Here is a 17,207-nt window from a genome sequence, read left to right on the forward strand (position 1 = left end):
CCGGATAATGATTGCGTTGCTTTTTCAGTGTTCGTCCTAAAAGAGAGTCGCAAACACGGCAAAGGCACCGTTGTACGATGACAAGTTCTCGTACGAAAGAGATGGCGTTCGATGGGCGCCGTCGTTGGCTTCGAGGACCGCGTTGTGCTCGATGCGAACGTTGCGATTCAAATACAAGGCTCTTTTGCGGAAAATGCGTCAGTAGCAGACAGTTTTTTGGGCAAAATCAGTACGTAGGCTGGAGGGGGAAGAAGACGAAATAAAATTATTCTAGATTTCAATGTTTTTCGGACGAAATGGAAACATTTGAGCAGATAGAAAGAGAAAACGCTGGACTGAAGACAAAGTAAGGGTATTCTCTCGCTGATTAATGGATTGATTTACTACATGATACGGTGATTTTAGAATTGCAGAAAAGAGCGCATCAAAGCGAAAGACGAAATTGGTAAAATGTTCAATTTTTAACTTCCCCTAATACTATTTTATTCAGATGGTCGATTTGTGGGCTTGTTGCAAGAGGATCGAATTGTTTCAACAGACGTACGAGCAGACTGAAAAACATTTGGAACAAGGTAAAAGCAAAAAAAGATAGAGAGAGACTTATTTAATTAATTAAAATACTTTTTAATTAAGAACGTTGCGAATGCAAAATTGTTCGCAAGAGAAACAAGACGCTGGCGTCAAACTTACACAAACTCAAATTTTCTGTTAAGGAATCTCCCAAGTACATCTCCAAGCTTCAGGTGAACTCAATTCATTAATTAAATAATTCTTTATATATTTTTCGTGCAGACTGAGTTGGATCGCAAAAGCAAGGAATTGACACTTGTTATTGAAAATCTTGGCGCTCTGAGAAAGCGCAACGTAGCGAGTTTAACAAGTCAAATATTTCCGCTCATCCGATTGACTCCTCTATGCAATTTGGAAGAAGGGAGAGATCAATCCGAAATGATAGCGAGTCAAATTGCCGAAGCATTAGATGAGAAGAGACAAGAGAAAGAGCATCAAAGAGAAGAGCCAACATCTGCATGGTGGAGTCATATAGAATATAGTATCTGTGGTCAGACGTTGCAGAGCGGAGATAAAATTGCTCGTGACGAAGAAATGTGTAAGGGGGTTGGGGAGAGAAACATAACGAATCTCTCTATAGCTTGGCTTTTAGTTTTGTCAAGGAGTCAGATGGCCGCTTCTATTGAAGAAGGTAAATACAGCACATACATTATTTATTTATTTATTTGCTCTAGATGCTGAGCCGTGCAAGTCTACGCTTGATAAAGTGGCCACTGCTCTTGGTTACGTTGCTCAGTTAACGCCTATTTTATCGTCACTTCTTAACGTCCATCTCCCTTTTCAACTTCACCACAGGTAGGATTTTTTCTTCATGCTTTTATTGATTTTTTTACACGCAATTCATCTGTAGTCAATTCAATCCAAATAATTTAACCCAGATTAGTTTTCAAGTGCTCTACGCCCAACTACAAGCAAACGTGCTTGTACTCTGCTTTCACATGGTAAGACGTCACACATCCTTATTCTATTTGAATATTTTTTTCGCTGTAGAGAATTCCCAAACATAAACTCGTGACCCAGCACCTTCTACATAATTTAGCACTGTGTAACGAAGCACCAACGCCATCATTTTCAAGGCAGACTTCTTTAATTAAGCCAACTCACCACATATGTATGTCTCTCTTTCCTCTAGCTATGGTGGCTACGTAGTGCATCCTGAACTCATACCGGATATACCAGCTGATTGGGAGCCCGTCGAATTTGAAGCACAACCCTTATCTGATGCAGTTACCTTGCCGGAATGGGAATGGGAATCGGTCACGGAAGCAGACGTTCCTGACATGAAAGAAGTAATTGTTAGTCATGGCGGTGCGGGAGCAGCGAGTGTCATTGCTTCCACATTCTCTCAAGTCTCAAACATGGTATGGGGGAGACAAATATCGGCGGTGATGCGAAAAAAATGAAAGAAATCACACAAAAACAACGACTATTGACGCAAAATGTAAAAAAACAGTGCAGAATATTTTTAGCTGGAGAAGTAGCTTTGAATGTGCCTCAGATAGGTCGGTAGGAACGCGTAGGTAGCGTAGGACGCCGTGGAACAGAGAGCCAACACGACGCCATCTGGAAATTTCGCTGTCAAGGTTACAAGAGTCGAAGAAATTCTTTGCTTCGCGTTTGTGCGAAAAGGATACACACTACTTTTCTCTCTGTCGGTTCTAGCCCGTAAAATCCTATCGTTAATTCCATCTGAAGGTGCTTCAACTTTAGCCAGTCGATGATTTGCTTCATTCCTCCGCACACAGATGTTTGCTGAAGCGAGTAGACGGGAATTTTAGTGGATGTCACGTGCTCTTCTTCTTCGTCGTTTTCATCCTAAAGAAACAGTATTTCTCGACAATTTCCAATAGAAGAATGAGTTCGATTGGCACTGGAGTAAGTAGGCATAATTTTACGAGACGGGCCCTCTCAATGGGGCTCACTTCTTCAGTACGATTTATCATCGGCTACATTTTCTCCGGACGGTCGAATCTTCCAAGTCGAATACGCTCAGAAGGCAGTTGAAAGTAGCAGGTACAGACGTCGAGACAAAAAAGCGAAGCGATAGCCAAAGGAGAACACGTTTTAGCACGGCGATCGCTGTCAAAGGCAAAGACGGAGTCGTTTTTGGCGTGGAGAAACTCATCGTGTCAAAATTACACGAACCGACAGCAAACAGACGCATATTCAACGTCGATCATCACGTAGGAATGGTGAGAGTCTTTGCCCCTTCCCTTTGTAAAATTTCCAAAATTCTTTTCTCCCAAGGCAACGTGTGGTTTAATAGCAGACGCTCGAGAGGTACGTCAAAATTAAAATATGTATTAAATTTTTGGAGTCTTTCTTTTCAGGTTGCAGATCGAGCTAGGAAAGAATGCGTTGACTATCAATCTTTTTACGGGAGCCCAATTCCAGCTAAAGTAATTAATTAATCTTGATTTATTTTTTTATTTATTTTGACGCATGCACGCAGCATTTGTCAGAACGCATTTCTATGTACGTTCATCTCTACACCCTCTACAGTTCGGTTCGACCGTTTGGCTGCAGGTAAGAGATTTGAACAGAATTAATTAATTAATTAATGCACTTTTTAAAAAGTCTGTTATTGGGATCTTATGAACACAGTGGACCTCATTTGTATATGATTGAGCCATCTGGTGTAGCTTGGGTGAGAAAAAGGGGGGCTTGGTTGGTCTTCATATCAATTCTCACTTATATAGGGTTATCATGCGTGTGCTATTGGAAAGGCAAGGCAAGCTGCAAAGACTGAGCTTGAAAAACTCAACGTAAAACATTAGTTTCGTGAATCGTCATTTTATCTCCTTTTACCTTGAATATAGCCAAAGAATATGACGTGTGTGGAATTAGTGAAAGAAGTGGCCAAAATGTAATTGACGCAACACAGTGTCTCTTTAATTGATTTTAGTATGACTCAATTTTTCTTTGTTCTAGAATTCATTTTGTCCACGACGAAGTAAAAGACAAACAATTTCAGCTTGAAATGAGTTGGGTTGGAGAAGGTACATTGCGCCAAAAAAAATAAAACTGAATTCAATATATATTCTTATCAGTTACCGGCGGAAAACATGAAATGGTGCCCCAGGACATTTTATCTGATGCAGAAAAATATGCCAAAGTACGTTCATAGACAAAGTAGTAGAGCTGTTTTTTTAAACTAACTAAAATTTCGTTTCGTTTTAGGAATCACTTGTTGAGTCGTCAGATTCGGAAGAAGAGGATCCCTAAGAATCAAAGTGAAAGGAATAACGGGTTTTGACTGAGATTATGACATAGTAGGAGAGGTAAAAAGGTAGGTGATGGCTATGAGATCATGTCCACACACACATGCGTTCTCTCTCTATCTATCTATCTAACTCTCTTCACCGCCACCCTCTTCATCCACGTCTTCTTTCACAATTGGAATACCTAGATTAAAGCATTTCCCCCCCTCTCCCTATTAGAATTAATTCCTAACCATCCAATTTCTTGAGCTTAGGCATGCGCTTTGTCACCTGTTCGCGCCACTCGTCATCCGTCGCATACTTTTCCGTCAGTGGATTACCTTATATATAGAGAGAAAGAAAGAAAATCGTTTTATTTATTATGTAGAGAGGAGTTCTTCTTCCTCTCACCAACAAAGAGTAAGTCTTCAAGCAAAGGAAGGTCTGACATTCGATTAAATTCTTCCCAATCCTTTACTTTATTATTAGACATGTAAAGAACCTAAAGAGAGCTTTCCCCTTCCTTTTTTCAATATTCCTTGAATTTATTTTACTTTCAATTTTTTCATCACTCCAACGCCCTTCATTTTTTCAATTGAATTATAGGAGATCCATAGTTGTTCTAGAGTATCGGCTACTGCTTCCAAACCACCGAATCCCTTTATGTTGTTTCTTCCCAATGACAAAATTCGAAGTTTTTCTACAATACATAATAGCTAATTATATGATTAATGAATCTGCTTACTCAATCCGTTAAGGTTCGTAATCTTTTCGATTGCATTCGTTGATAAGGATAATTTTCTTTAATTAATTAATTATTATTAATCGAAGCCGCAAAATGAGGAATTTCTCACTCGCAAAGGACCAATGTGCTCAACGAAGCATCCATTCGCTCAATAGGAGGATATTGAGCGTAAAGACCAATTTCTGTAGCTTCAGCTGGCTTCTGGCCTTTCTTCTCCGCCTACGAAACGAAGCACAGAGTAGATTAGGTACAGTAGAACCCCTGCATCTTTGCGCAGACCCATTTTGCTAAGGCGTCTTTAATCGTTGTTCCTTTAGACTAAACCAAACGCCCGTTATGACGACGAAAGCGTTTCCTTCACAGAACCTTACCATCTCTGTTGGCAGGGGTAACGTCTAACGCGCGTGTCCGTCTTTCAACAACATGGCGGAAGCTGTGTCAGGTCTCGCGGCGACGTTGTTGTCCACTTCTCGGCTTATTCTATGATGCATTTAGATGCGCAAGCGACAGATGAAGCGATCCTAGCCCAAGTGGAACAGATACGAAACGAAGTCGGTTGCTTTCATTTTCTTTCGCGTCTCTTTGGAGTCTTTCCCATTGAAAATCGTTTTGTAAGATCGCAGAAACGCAATCGCTGGTGGGAAAAGTGGAGGATTTGAGCGTTCTCAGTCGCGAATACGTCGAAACGGATAAGGTCTATCAGGAAAAGATTCAAGTAAGTCCGAATAGGGGAAGGAGTCAACGCCTTTCACTCTTTTCCTTTAGTATCTCTGTACAAAATACACGAGTATTCGACGGACGAGACCGGACGGAAATTGTTTCTTTCGTGGTTTCGCTTTCGCCTACTTGGAACGACTCATCAACGATCGATCCGACTACGAAAAGTGAACAATAATACATAGACATATACAATAGTACTTTGATGTGATGACAATCCCTTAGGTTTTGTGCCTTGGCCAAAGAGAGCAAAGATAGACTAGTATCCCTCGGATTTCCAGCCTTCACAACGGAAGACTTCCATGAAGTGGTAAGTAGTACTCTCTTCTTCCACTCACTCACTCATATATTATTTGTACATGGTAGTTTATGGAAATGGTGGAGAGTATAGGAAAGCCATGTACTGTTGCTCATCTTCTCCAAGTATGACAGTCACATGATTATATTCAACTCTCTAATATATCTCTATGTAGCAATTGAATGAGCAGAGTCTTTCTGATTACATTATAGTTTATCTTCGTCTATTGACTTCGGCACGGTTACTTGAAAATGCCGTCTTTTTTGAAAATTTCATTGAAGATGGCTTGACCGTGCCGGAGTTTTGTCATCGCGAAGTCGAGCCCATGGCCAAAGAAAGCGATCACATACACGTGATCGCTCTCAGTGAATTTCTAGGCGTTTGCATACGAGTTGTGTATATGGATCGAGGTGAAGGAGGCACTGTTAATCATCACGATTTTCCTGAAGACGGTGGACCACCTCACGTCACGCTGCTCTATCGGCCTGGTCACTATGATATACTGTACAGTTAGTAATTTGAGCTGTGCCTTCGTAGATATTGTATCATGAACAATGCAGACTGCCATGACGACGGGTCACGTGCTCAGCAACTAACGTAACGTACGCTAGGTACAGTTGGCTGAAGAAGACGGCAGCGATTCTACGCCGGTTCGCTGCTCCAAAATCGTCTTCTAGACGATGCTTTTCGAAAGACCGAAAGCCGAGCTCATCCAACTGGCTACGACGCCAGAAAAAAGTTCTCTAGACTTCTTCGCTCTCGCGATCGACTTCACCACATTTTTTCAGGATGTCTTTGTAAAACGTTCTGTGGAAGAAGGATACCGAAGTAGAAGTGCATACAAACTTCTTCAAATGCAAAGCAGATTCAAATTTCTAACCAATTGTTCATCAGTGGTAAGCCGAAACAAAAATCTCTCTCTTTCTCTTCTATCTATCTATCTATCTATCTATCTACATTTCCGCATTACAGATCGATTTGGGAGCAGCTCCAGGTACGCAATGTTGATGGAAACAACCCGGAAGTGCCCTGCCCACTCTAAAATATTTAGGATCTTGGTGTCAAGTAGTAGCAAATCATATGAACTCATCGAATGTCAACGAATATCGTATTATTGGCGTCGACGTGAAAGGCAAGCACTCGTCAATTTGTTATTTATTTATTTATTTATTTATTTATTTATTTTGTAGATATTGATCCTGTTGATGGGGTTACAATGCTGAATCGCTGCAGCGTATTAGATCATGATATTGAAGTACGAGTGAGAAAGGCTTTGCTTCCCTTTCAAAGCGCAGACGTTGTATTGAGGTACAAAGTGAATGAATGAATCCTTCTCCCTGAGGTAGTGAGACTTCATTTTGTCTTTTCAACAGTGATATGGCTCCAAATGCTACAGGAATTCGCTCAGTTGATCATGCACGAATTATGGTGAAAACTAATCTTTTTTCTAACTTTATGAGTATAGTACTTTTTTTTTCAGGAATTGGTCCAAAGTGCCTTTGATTTTGCTGACAGACTTCTTTATCCAAACAAGGGCATTTTCATCTGTAAAATCTGGGATGGTCGGGAAGTTCGAGGTAACTCATTTCCTAATAAATTCAATTAATTAATTAATTATATGATAGACCTGAAGAAAATGCTTCGAGAAAAGTTTGATACAGTAAAGGATTGTCGACCTCCTGCCAGTCGAAAAGATTCAACAGAATTCTACGTCATTTGCAAACGATTCAGACGACACGATGTTCCTAGTACCTAATTATCGCCTTTCGTTCGTGCAAATAATGTGCTAACGAACGTCCGGGAGTTTGGATTTTGCAGCCATGAAGTGTGCCGTCCTTACAGGTTCTCTCCGCGATCGTTCTTTTGTCGTCCGATTCATCGAACTGTTTCTTTAGTAAGCGATCGATGTTCTCGCGGAGAGGCGAACGACGAAAGTGGTCCGAATTTGATGAAATTGCTCAACGAAAGCTCGTAAGTAAAACTGCTCGTTCTGCGTCCTATATTTCAGTTCTCCCGTCAGTTTGAAGCCGTCTCGAATCGAATACGCCTGCGTTCCTGACGAAAAAGAAGAAATCCAAGTAAGCCGAACCGTTCTAACGTGTTTTTTCATCGAGTTTCTCTCGCAGAGCGCTCTACGACGCTATTGCGACGATCTCGAGCTCAATCTCGTCCTCACGACAGGCGGAACGGGATTTTCTCCACGAGACGTGACGCCAGAAGCGACGAAACCACTTCTCGACAAAGAGGCGCCCGCTCTGGCGACAGCAATGGTCATTCGTTCGCTCGACATCACTCCGCACGCCGTACTATCTCGGTACACAGTAGCAAAGAGAAGATTAAGTTATATAGAATAGGCAACTTAAACTAAAGCATTTTTAGCTGTCGTTTTTGCCAGAATCCTTTCTTTTTCCTCTAGTTCTTTTGCTTTAGGTCGGTTTGTGGTATTCGTAAGCAAAGTCTTATTGTCAATTTGCCAGGAAGTCGTAAAGGATCGGAAGAGTGCCTAATGACGATTTTACCCGTTTTGCCTCATGCTCTTGGTACGATCGCGAAGGACGAGCGCAAGGCGCCGCAAATTCATGTAGATTTCTCCTGTAGAGGTTGTGAGTGGATCGCCAAACGCTCACAAGGAGGAAACACATTTGAAACAAAGCTCTCATCATCATCATCATCATCATTGCCACCTAGATGAAGACGTGTCGTCATCTCGTGAGCTAATCGATTTAATTAGTATGTACTGTATCTCCGTCTTTTGAAAAGAAACGAAAAGCGATTTGTCAAAAGTTGCTCTTCGTCCTCGCGCCTCTCACTACGAATTGACGAAAATGAAAGACGCTATGGATATCGTTCTACGCCAAGCAGACTGTCTCAATCGCACAAAGACTCTCGAGTTAAAAGGTACGTGAAAAAGAATAGAATCGAGACGAATTCAATCTCCTTTTAGATTGCCTTGGTCACGTTCTATCAGAAAACATTTCAGCTTCGGAGCCTTTGCCTCCATTTCGAGCTGCAATCACAGATGGCTATGCTGTTTTTTCAGCCGACGGAGCTGGGGACAGACTCATCATTGGGCCAGTAACAGCTGGAGACGACGTATAAGAAGAGACGTTCTTTGATCTCTGTTCTCACACGTAGCATTCTGTTGTAGTTGCCTTTTGTTGTCAAATCAGGCTATGTTGTTCGCATTTCTACTGGGGCTCCAGTTCCTGATGGAGCTGATGCTGTTGTTCCAGTTGAAGATACGGAATTGTTGGAGAAAAGTGAAGATGTAGGCACATAAACGTCCTTTATTAGTTAAACGTATCGTTCATTCTATAAGGGAAAAGTCGAGTTTAAAGTTCGCATATGTAGAGAGCCGAAAGTCGGTCAAGACATTAGGTGAGTGTCTAATATTCTTCGTCATTTCTGCAACGTTTTTTTTGATGAAGGGAAATTGGCTCTGATATTGCACTTGGGGAAAGAGTTTTGAGTTTTGGCGAACGTCTGGGTCCAGCTGAACTTGGTCTCGCTGCAACGGTCGGAGTCACGAAAGTAGGAGTCTAAATAAAACGCGTTCTCTGTTCGGATTAATTATTAATAGCTTCGGGTTTTTGAGAAAGCTGTACCTGGCGTTCTTTCAACCGGCAATGAGGTACGTACGTCGTTATCACTTGACATCCACTAGATTACACATTGAACTATACACATAAGCTTGTTGAACCGGGCGAACCTCTAACGGGTGGCAAGATACGCGATAGCAATCAAACGACGCTAATGGCATGGGCAAGGGAAAACGGTTTTACACCGTTTGACGTAGGAATTGCCGTCGATAAGTACATTATACGTTAGATAGAAAGATTTCGTTATTTAACTTCAACTGAAGGCGCGAGGAGCTTGCGTCTATGGTGAGGAATGCACTGTCGAAAGTAGACGTTCTAATGAGCAGTGGTGGTGTTTCGATGGGAGAAAAAGTAAGCTAGGCTTACCTCCTCCTTCTCATTTTTGAAACCATGTTTTTTAATAAAAGGATTTGTTGAAAACCGTTCTTATAGAGGACATTGGTTGTCAAATTCACTTTGGTCGACTTTTTATGAGACCCGGGTTCGTAGATAAGGAAACTAGTCGCGTACTATTTATTAATTGTTTGCTACAGAAAGCCGACTACGTTTGCTACTGCGACAATTGATGGAAGAAAGAAGTTGATATTTGGATTACCTGGTTGGTGCTGCGATCGTGGAAATAGTGCTCTATATATGTTTATTAGGAAATCCCGTCTCCGCAACTGTGACGTTTCATTTATTTGTATTACCTTCTTTGCGAAAACTTTCAGGTGAGACGAATCCAAGACAGACGGAAATAAAAGTTCAGGTACCCGGCATCATAAAATTTATATAATCTCCCTCCACAATGAGATTCCTTTTTTTAGTTGTCCACCGATGTGCGTTTGGATCCACGACCCGAATATCAGAGAGCGATATTGCAATACAAAGACGGTCATCAATTGCCCTTTGCCATCTCTACGGGATTTCAGCGCAGCAGTCGTTTGATGAGCGTACACAATTCCAACGCATTGATCATTCTTCCTCCGAAAACGGAGAAATGCGACCGACTTTTGAAAGGCGCTATAGTGAACGCTATTCTTATAGGACGCCTTTAGACATGTGAACACGCACGTGTTGTGTAAGCGCATGCGCTCGCGTCTGACGTTCGCTTTCCGGCCGTTTATGGAAGACGTTACCTCTCCGACGGCTTTTCCTTTGCGAAAGTACCAAGTCGAACTTCTCGAGCATGCACTCCGCGCAAATACGATTGTCTGTTTGGGCACTGGAGCCGGTAAAACGTTCATAGCGATTATGGCCGCCAAAGAACTCGCTCACACGACGACAAAATCAATTCGCGACGGTGGAAAACGCATTCTCTTTATCGTTCCTAGCGGTAAGAATCGCGCTTATGTACCCAGCTAGAGGCCGTCGCCGCGATCGCGTACAAACCCAAAACATGGGCGTGGCCGTAATTCGAATCTTCGCGCGTGCGTTAGTGGCTCTCGTCTCGCAGCAAGCGGACGCATTCCGAACGCACACCAATCTAAAAGTCGGTCATTTCACGGGTTCAACGATCGTCGGATGGGACGAAACGACGTGGCGCGCCGAATTCGATCGCCAACAAGTCCTCGTCATGACGTCACAAATCCTAGTCAATCTTCTCAATAGCGCACATCTTCGTTTCGCGCACGTTAGCCTTCTCGTTCTCGACGAATGTCATCACGCCGTCGGCAATCACCCCTATCGACAACTAATGACTCATTACGGAAATTCAACGGAAACGCGTATTATCGGTCTCACAGCGTCAATTGTAACGAAAAAATGCAAACCTGATCGAGTGTCTCACGAGCTCAAACGTCTCGAATCGACGCTACAATGTCAATGTGTGACAGCGAGCGATTTGACGTCTGTTCATCAATACGAAACAAAGCCGGATGAACAAATTGTTCTATATCACGATTCCAGTGTACCACGTGACGTCGTCGCTTTGCTCGAGACGTCCGTTGAATTTTTATCTAATGTTCTTCCCGCTGAAGAGTTGATGGGAAAACTTTGCGCTAATATGAAAAAGGAGATTTTGGGCGTCATTTCGTTGATGTACGACGTTGGTCCGTGGAGTTGTCATTTTTTTCTCAAAAACATAACCGAATCTTTGGCGGAGGCGAAACAGCAGCGCTCCAATGCTGATTTGTCCACTTGTCTTGTCACTTGGTATGCAACTCAATTGAACGCAGCCTTACGTCTTTGTCAATCTTTTAAATGGTCTCAGTCTCGTTTTGAAGTTGACGGCGACGGGGTCGGCGTTTCGCCAAAGGCGCGCGCTCTTCTTCAATGTTTGATGAAATTTTGCGATGATATTGGATCGTCGAATTTACGCGCACTCGTCTTTGTTGAACGACGCGTGACGGCACGCATGCTTTGTCACTTTTTGAAGAACGCCTCCGCCGTTTCAAATAATGACGTGTTGTCGTCCTTGCGCGCTGATTGGACGGTTGGTTCAGGCGGCGGCGGCGGTAGTGGCAACGACGAGGAGGAGGAGGAAGAAGAAGCGGCAATTCCGTCGCATTCCAAGTTAGCTTTAGAACGATTTCGCGAGGGTGAAATCAACGTCTTGGTAACGACAAATGCTGTGGAAGAGGGCGTCGATATTCCCGCTTGCAATTTGGTTGTTCAGTATGATCTTCCAACGAACGTACGCGGATATATTCAGTCAAAGGGACGCGCTCGAAAGCGTCCGTCAATGTATGTCGTATTTGTGAAGGAGAGTCGTCAAAGTGAGACAGAGGAGCAATTGAACGTATTTGCGAAAACGGAGGAGGCATTGTATGATTTGGCCGGAAGGGAGCCGGACGATTCCGCGCAGCACGAAGTTGAAAATAATGAAATAGAAATGCCTCAATATCAGACTCCCTCTGGTGCCATAGCAACCATGTCGTCAAGTGCGCAGATACTTAATAGGTAAGCGCTTTGACGATAAAAAGGAGATTAGCACTTTTTTTCTATCTAGCTATTGTTCTTCTTTACCCAAAGACGAATACACGGATTCTCTTCCAATATACGAAGTTTTTAAAACAGACGAGAATCTTTATATGGCGAAGGTGACATTGCCTGTCACTTCAAAGCAAAAGGATGCAGTGCAGGTATTAATTAGATAGTCTTCTCCCATTTGGGCTTGACTTCCGCTTTAGTCTTGCCGCTGGAGGACAAAGAAATTGGCTCGACATCACGCCGCTTTGTTGATGGTAAAGGAATTACATTGCGATGGTCATCTTACGGATCAGTTTTCCTCCGTAAGCTCCTTGCACTTTAATTAACTCTTTTCTTATCTATTCAATAAGACGTCTCCGTCGTCGGGAATTCACAAGGAAAAGAAAAAAAAGAGGATTTATAAAATCTATAACGTGGAAATGAAGGTTAGCATTTATTCATTCTCCTAATCATATGGATTAGAAATATCTTTTAGGTAGCGTCTGTATTGACAGATTGCAAACTTGACGTCAAACGAGCAGCCTATCTATATCGATTTCATTTTGAATCGTCGTCTTGGATAGAAGAGGGACTTGGAAATGAAAGTTTAGGCATTGTATCTGTTGAACCACTTGAAGAGGTAGCTAAATATTAATGTCTCTCCAACTTCATTTTAAACTCTAGATCCCTTCCTTTTCTCTGTTTTCCGAAACCGGACAAATTCAAGTGAGCCTTCGTTCTTGTACGGAAACACCTTTTCTTCTATCATCAAAAGACATCCGAAACATCAACGTCTTTCACCACACGCTCTTCTCCGATGTCTTACAGATTACGAGTGGCAAAGAAATGAAGTTTGACAGTGCTTCGACGCTACGAGGATACCGCGTCGTTCCCTTGCGAAACGACGACTGGTCATCGCGAAAGTGCATCATTAACAAACGATTTTTCTCCGAAATAACGACGAAAACGACAGCGTGGCGTCGACGAGCTTTTAGTGTCGTCCCTCTTGTTGCCGTTCGAACGTCGGAATGGGATCATTCGTGGAGGATTGACACTCGTCTCCTTGATAAACTCTTTTCTCAAGGCATCTGGAACCGATTATCAGCAGTCGAAGCATACGAGAGTCTAATAGACGCCGTCGTTTCGCCGTCCTATTTGTCGGGTGCCGACCGCTTGATATTTCGCGGCGTTGCACTCCTCGAAAACCTCTCTCCAAAAAGCCCCTTCATTGATCTATCCAAAGCGGCGACATATAGTGAATACATTGAGAAGCGGCACGGCGTTTTCGTCGACGACGATCAGCAACCGCTTCTGCAAGTCGCCGGCATCTCGATTCGAAATCTCAATTATTTGTCGCCAATTCAACGTCGATCGTCGTCGCGCGGCACCATGCGCTTAGTGCCGTCGACGTGCGAACGGCACGTATTGTCGTATCGACGCCTGGTTGTCGCAAAGTTCGTTCCGTCGATTCTTTATCGCATCGAGTCGCTTTTGACGGCGCGCGAACTGGCGACGACAATAACGACAAACAACGCTTTTACGAAACACTCTATTGATGATTCATTTGATCATCTTTCGGCTCTACGTCGTTGTCCTCCTGCGAGAGACTTATTAAACTGTTCTGACGTTCTTGTCGCTCTGACTAGCGCCGCTGCTCAAGCTGCGTTCAATTCCGAACGACATGAACTTCTTGGCGACTCCTTCTTGAAACTTGCTCTCAGCGTTTCTCTCTTCTTCGGCTTTGAGACGGAACACGAAGGCCAATTGACCGAACGACGAATGAAACTCATCAAAAATAAATACCTTTGTCAATTGGCCTTCGAAAGGAATTTACCCGGTTACATTATCGGCAAGCGATTCGATCCGTCGGGAAAATCGTGGCTTCCACCCGGCTATGTGACGACAACGGAGACGACGTCGCTTCATCATCAGGAATTGTCGGGTAAGAGCATCGCTGATGCCGTCGAATCTCTACTCGGTCTTTTCCTACATAACCACGGCTGCTCCCAAGCGTTACGTTATCTCAGTTGGGTCGGAGTTGAATTAACTGACGCTGTCTTTGACGTTTTCGGAGCGACGTATAAGTCACAACTGCGGCAATCGATTTCCGACCCGTTTCTCTTTTCGGGATTCGAAGACTTTGAATCATCTGTGATTGGCTATTCGTTTCGGAATCGTTACTTGCTTCTCGAAGCGCTAACTCACGCTTCGTATCACTTCAATCGTTCCACCGACTGCTATCAACGAATGGAGTTCCTTGGCGACGCGCTACTCGACTTTCTCGTCACGCTCTACATCTACGAAACGAAACCCCACATGGGTCCGGGGCAATTGACCGAATTGCGATCTGCTATCGTTTGCAATGAGTCGTTCGCCAAGCTGGCGGCGAGATCGGGCTTTCACAAGCATTTGAAAGCGCTTTCGCCGTCTCTGTTTCAACACATTGAAGCGTTCGTTAAAAATTTGCCTGAAGATGACGATGAATGCGTCGATGTGATAGATTCATTTGAAAAAGAGGTAAGTTGTCTCGATTTCTTGGCTTTGACTACGTTGTTTTCTTCGAATAGAATAGCTCAGATGCTCGCTGTCTTGACGATGTTTATAAAGACGGCGCCTTTCCTAAAGTTTTGAGTGATATCTTTGAGTCTGTCGCTGCTGCCGTCTTCATTGATTCGGCAATGTCATTGGAAAGCGTATGGAGAGTGTTTTTTCCGCTCATGAAAGATATCATAGGTAGGCAGACCAATACAAGAAATTCCCACTCTTTTTTTACATATACACGCAGTCAAATACAGCGAGGAGAATCCGCCGCATCATCCCGTTTCAACTCTTACGGAGAAAGGATTTTCCGTGGGGTACGTGTATGGCACTGATAAGAGACAGGCTCTGGTTTACGTGTGCGTAGAGCTGCGCAAAGGCGAAAGGAGGGAGACGACTTTGTATCAGTGGTGGAATTGCCGAATAACGTTGTGGTTCGTGGATACGGTTCAACGGCTAAATCAGCGCGCTTGGACGCAGCAAAGCGCGCCCTCGCACATTTGGCACGGATCGAATAGAACAACAAGGTCAGTACTTTTATTCTAGTTGATAAATTAAGGCCTCATACATTCTGCACTACACTGTATTCATCATTTTCGCTTGACGCCCTTCCCTGGGGTCTTCGGATTGTATATTGCTTCCATATTGCAATCTGAAATACGGATACAACTAGAGGAATTCCACACAGCAAGCCAAACATGGCCATTTTTAATTCTGTGGAAGCTAAAACGTACAAATAATTAAGTAAACCAATGTAATTTATATTTATCTCAACTGGAAGCAGCTTCAAACGAAGTCCCTTTCTAATAAGAAAACACCCATATATGTATGTATGTATCAGAGATTAGATTAGATTTCCGCCGCCGTACTTCGTATCCATAAGTGGACAAAATTCCTACGACAAACATGGGAGCCAATGACTGAGCTGGCTTTGTAAACAGCGCATTGGTTCCGTACACTGTTGATGATATGGGTTGGCTAACAAAAGCAAGCGCGTTTCTTTCTTTCTTTCCCCCCGTTTCTTTTGAATAAACCTTCGTTTGTGAAGGCGTTTGTCTTCGTCAATGATATGAGAAAGAGGCATCATAAAAAGAGAAAAAACTGCCTCTGGAATCGAACTAGAGAGACCAAATCGAGTCACAAACACACTAGTAGATATATCGTACCGATCAAGCAGAAAATAAGCAGCTAATAGCCACGTATAAGAAGGCCCAGCAACGTACATTCCCAGAGCCATCAGAAGCTAGAACAGGAAAAGGCTAGTTTAGTGTACAAAGACCCCAGACTTACCTTGAAATAGAACGAATATAAGATAAGATAATAAGAGCCTAATGTTGATAAGAGAGGACTGGTGAGCAGAACGAGCAATTGAGGAACGGCGAATGCTGAACCAGATAAAAACGTCCTTGCAATCTAATTGCAAAGTTCAGTGACCCAAAATTCGAAATTTTCCCTGTTTTCACTTGCCGAACTCACTGAACCGTCACTGAGTAACGAGGCAGAGAAAATCGAAAAGAAATTCGATCCAAATGTGTTGTGAAAAATTTGAAAGAAATTAATCGCAACAAAACACACTAGTGGCACGCATACAATAGCAACATCTCCCCCCTACAGACTTCTAACACAACGAACCGAAATTTCTCTGCCTCAAGAGATCAAAAACGAGTTTGAAAATTGAACCGCTGCTATTGGACGACAATTCGTCCCCCTTATCACTAAGATCCGATGACGTGGCGGCGCGTATCATTGATCCAGTATACGTAAAAAAGGTCAGACTAAGGCAAGCGATTACGACGCAGCAGATTTGAAAGCGTGCCATATACTGAAGCTACGTTAATGTACTATTAGATAGACTTGACTCCCTCCTCCTCCCCTCTTACGTTGTGAGAGATGAGTTCACACCAAAATACGGACGTCGATCCTATAATGGAACCTATTTGGTTAAATTTGAGTACTGTGTGTCTGTCATTGTTATCGTATGAGATTTCGGTAAAGAGAGCACATTGAGCGAGCAAAACTGCAACATTACGTACGTATAAGGAGACTAATCAATAGAATTTTTATTATTTAATCTGACCATATGTGAACATGGCATCGTAAAGCCAAAGAGACACGATCAAGTGCAATCCCGTCACCCACGGGGGACTTTGATCGTTGCCCCACGAAAACCAAGGAAGGAGAAAACTAAAAAATTAAAATATTGATTTCGATTGATTGATTGATTGAATCAATCAAAATCAATATTTCTAACCTGAGAACGAAGACGGGGGCTCCGTATAAAATTGCTAGATGCCTTCGCCTTACGCAGGGCAACTTGGAATTATCCTGGGGGAGTGCGTTCGCTTTCTAATTAAATTAATTCCAGTTCCGCTTCTCTCGACCTGCAACCATCCGAATACAGGATCGTTGACGGCGTTCCATAGCATATATGTAGTGTGAGCGAAGTAGAACCACGAATCGCTGATTCTACGACGACGAAAGGCGCTTCCTTTTCTTTTCCTTAGATCTAGTAGTCTACAACCTTACTTGTAGTGGTTAAGAAAGACTTTGACGTAGTAAAAGTTGAAGACGGTGTGCATGAGCTGGGCAGCGAGTGTCGTCGCCGAATACGACAGCGCGCTGCGATAAATGGATTTCATCTCTACGCGATT

At 43.1% G+C, this 17,207-nt stretch overlaps 7 protein-coding genes and 1 long non-coding RNA gene across 9 annotated transcripts; 5 read left to right on the plus strand and 3 right to left on the minus strand.

The window, feature by feature from the left end:
• Positions 1-5: 5 nt before the first annotated feature.
• On the plus strand, positions 6-2,058 carry LOC136188645 (beclin 1-associated autophagy-related key regulator-like). The gene is made up of 11 exons (XM_065976399.1): positions 6-229; positions 275-346; positions 406-445; positions 491-572; positions 634-743; positions 793-1,108; positions 1,163-1,201; positions 1,245-1,365; positions 1,421-1,511; positions 1,561-1,646; positions 1,703-2,058. Exons 1-11 carry the CDS (start codon positions 78-80, stop codon positions 1,971-1,973), a joined length of 1,380 nt encoding a protein of 459 aa, XP_065832471.1. The 5' UTR covers positions 6-77; the 3' UTR covers positions 1,974-2,058.
• Positions 1,897-2,345, minus strand: LOC136188657 (uncharacterized). Its single transcript, XR_010670268.1, has 2 exons — positions 2,205-2,345; positions 1,897-2,133 (listed from the first exon to the last, which is right to left on the minus strand). It is a non-coding gene; the product is annotated as an uncharacterized lncRNA (long non-coding RNA).
• LOC136188652 (proteasome subunit alpha type-3-like) lies at positions 2,323-3,895 on the plus strand. The gene is made up of 12 exons (XM_065976405.1): positions 2,323-2,445; positions 2,501-2,583; positions 2,639-2,762; positions 2,818-2,850; positions 2,901-2,969; positions 3,023-3,096; positions 3,148-3,217; positions 3,270-3,335; positions 3,390-3,436; positions 3,502-3,569; positions 3,621-3,685; positions 3,751-3,895. Exons 1-12 carry the CDS (start codon positions 2,425-2,427, stop codon positions 3,793-3,795), a joined length of 765 nt encoding a protein of 254 aa, XP_065832477.1. The 5' UTR covers positions 2,323-2,424; the 3' UTR covers positions 3,796-3,895.
• On the minus strand, positions 3,799-4,937 carry LOC136188655 (dynein axonemal light chain 1-like). Its single transcript, XM_065976409.1, has 8 exons — positions 4,887-4,937; positions 4,795-4,833; positions 4,625-4,734; positions 4,516-4,571; positions 4,325-4,470; positions 4,182-4,272; positions 4,025-4,111; positions 3,799-3,975 (listed from the first exon to the last, which is right to left on the minus strand). Exons 1-8 carry the CDS (start codon positions 4,887-4,889, stop codon positions 3,920-3,922), a joined length of 588 nt encoding a protein of 195 aa, XP_065832481.1. The 5' UTR covers positions 4,890-4,937; the 3' UTR covers positions 3,799-3,919.
• Positions 4,927-15,346, plus strand: LOC136188637 (uncharacterized). Its single transcript, XM_065976388.1, has 15 exons — positions 4,927-4,957; positions 5,011-5,066; positions 5,132-5,230; positions 5,281-5,399; positions 5,458-5,542; positions 5,599-5,655; positions 11,273-12,009; positions 12,059-12,191; positions 12,240-12,341; positions 12,390-12,464; positions 12,515-12,658; positions 12,703-14,535; positions 14,586-14,751; positions 14,804-14,873; positions 14,924-15,346. Exons 1-15 carry the CDS (start codon positions 4,939-4,941, stop codon positions 15,072-15,074), a joined length of 3,846 nt encoding a protein of 1,281 aa, XP_065832460.1. The 5' UTR covers positions 4,927-4,938; the 3' UTR covers positions 15,075-15,346.
• Positions 7,270-10,198, plus strand: LOC136188641 (gephyrin-like). Its single transcript, XM_065976393.1, has 18 exons — positions 7,270-7,372; positions 7,426-7,501; positions 7,551-7,608; positions 7,657-7,844; positions 7,961-8,070; positions 8,129-8,239; positions 8,291-8,428; positions 8,475-8,623; positions 8,679-8,798; positions 8,850-8,908; positions 8,959-9,061; positions 9,111-9,161; positions 9,221-9,342; positions 9,393-9,480; positions 9,537-9,610; positions 9,663-9,727; positions 9,774-9,877; positions 9,936-10,198. Exons 1-18 carry the CDS (start codon positions 7,351-7,353, stop codon positions 10,164-10,166), a joined length of 1,869 nt encoding a protein of 622 aa, XP_065832465.1. The 5' UTR covers positions 7,270-7,350; the 3' UTR covers positions 10,167-10,198.
• On the plus strand, positions 10,171-11,266 carry LOC136189699 (endoribonuclease Dicer-like; the record flags this gene model as incomplete). The annotated part of the gene is made up of 2 exons (XM_065977728.1): positions 10,171-10,444; positions 10,548-11,266. Coding segments are annotated over exons 1-2 (966 nt in total), but the record flags the coding sequence as incomplete, so codon positions are not given.
• Positions 15,075-17,204, minus strand: LOC136188644 (transmembrane protein 180-like). Of its 2 annotated transcripts, XM_065976398.1 has the most exons (14): positions 17,083-17,204; positions 16,938-17,022; positions 16,808-16,881; positions 16,634-16,740; positions 16,437-16,573; positions 16,189-16,384; positions 16,024-16,130; positions 15,847-15,969; positions 15,723-15,799; positions 15,591-15,674; positions 15,514-15,534; positions 15,426-15,451; positions 15,332-15,359; positions 15,138-15,279 (listed from the first exon to the last, which is right to left on the minus strand). In XM_065976398.1, exons 1-13 carry the CDS (start codon positions 17,193-17,195, stop codon positions 15,343-15,345), a joined length of 1,167 nt encoding a protein of 388 aa, XP_065832470.1. In that variant the 5' UTR covers positions 17,196-17,204; the 3' UTR covers positions 15,138-15,279; positions 15,332-15,342. The 2 variants fall into 2 exon arrangements, with proteins under 2 accessions (XP_065832469.1, XP_065832470.1); XM_065976397.1 differs by having other exon boundaries at positions 15,075-15,279; positions 15,426-15,534.
• Between the last annotated feature and the right edge of the window lie 3 nt (positions 17,205-17,207).

Source organism: Oscarella lobularis, chromosome 7 (assembly GCF_947507565.1).
Source record: "Oscarella lobularis chromosome 7, ooOscLobu1.1, whole genome shotgun sequence".
NCBI classification, from domain to species: domain Eukaryota; kingdom Metazoa; phylum Porifera; class Homoscleromorpha; order Homosclerophorida; family Oscarellidae; genus Oscarella; species Oscarella lobularis.

Bases quoted from the DNA above. Each gene is read 5' to 3' on its own strand.
- LOC136188645 (XM_065976399.1), top strand. From the start codon at position 78: ATGACAAGTTCTCGTACGAAAGAGATGGCGTTCGATGGGCGCCGTCGT. The intron at 573-633 runs GTAAAAGCAAAA...TTTTTAATTAAG, and splicing joins TGAAAAACATTTGGAACAAG to AACGTTGCGAATGCAAAATT. The intron at 744-792 runs GTGAACTCAATT...TTTTTCGTGCAG, and splicing joins AGTACATCTCCAAGCTTCAG to ACTGAGTTGGATCGCAAAAG.
- LOC136188652 (XM_065976405.1), top strand. From the start codon at position 2,425: ATGAGTTCGATTGGCACTGGA. The intron at 2,970-3,022 runs GTAATTAATTAA...GCATGCACGCAG, and splicing joins GGAGCCCAATTCCAGCTAAA to CATTTGTCAGAACGCATTTC. The intron at 3,218-3,269 runs GTGAGAAAAAGG...TCACTTATATAG, and splicing joins AGCCATCTGGTGTAGCTTGG to GGTTATCATGCGTGTGCTAT.
- LOC136188655 (XM_065976409.1), bottom strand. The intron at 4,735-4,794 runs GTCTGCGCAAAG...TTCGTTTCGTAG, and splicing joins AAGACGCCTTAGCAAAATGG to GCGGAGAAGAAAGGCCAGAA. The intron at 4,112-4,181 runs GTGAGAGGAAGA...TCTATATATAAG, and splicing joins TGAAGACTTACTCTTTGTTG to GTAATCCACTGACGGAAAAG.
- LOC136188637 (XM_065976388.1), top strand. The intron at 5,400-5,457 runs GTGAACAATAAT...ACAATCCCTTAG, and splicing joins GATCGATCCGACTACGAAAA to GTTTTGTGCCTTGGCCAAAG. The intron at 5,543-5,598 runs GTAAGTAGTACT...TGTACATGGTAG, and splicing joins CGGAAGACTTCCATGAAGTG to TTTATGGAAATGGTGGAGAG.
- LOC136188641 (XM_065976393.1), top strand. From the start codon at position 7,351: ATGAAGTGTGCCGTCCTTACAG. The intron at 8,624-8,678 runs GTATAAGAAGAG...ATTCTGTTGTAG, and splicing joins CAGTAACAGCTGGAGACGAC to TTGCCTTTTGTTGTCAAATC. The intron at 9,062-9,110 runs GTAGGAGTCTAA...AATTATTAATAG, and splicing joins CAACGGTCGGAGTCACGAAA to CTTCGGGTTTTTGAGAAAGC.
- LOC136188644 (XM_065976397.1), bottom strand. From the start codon at position 17,195: ATGAAATCCATTTATCGCAGCGCGCTGTCGTATTCGGCGACGACACTC. The intron at 17,023-17,082 runs GTAAGGTTGTAG...TCGTCGTCGTAG, and splicing joins GTCTTTCTTAACCACTACAA to AATCAGCGATTCGTGGTTCT. The intron at 16,131-16,188 runs GTTCGTTGTGTT...GCGTGCCACTAG, and splicing joins CTTGAGGCAGAGAAATTTCG to TGTGTTTTGTTGCGATTAAT.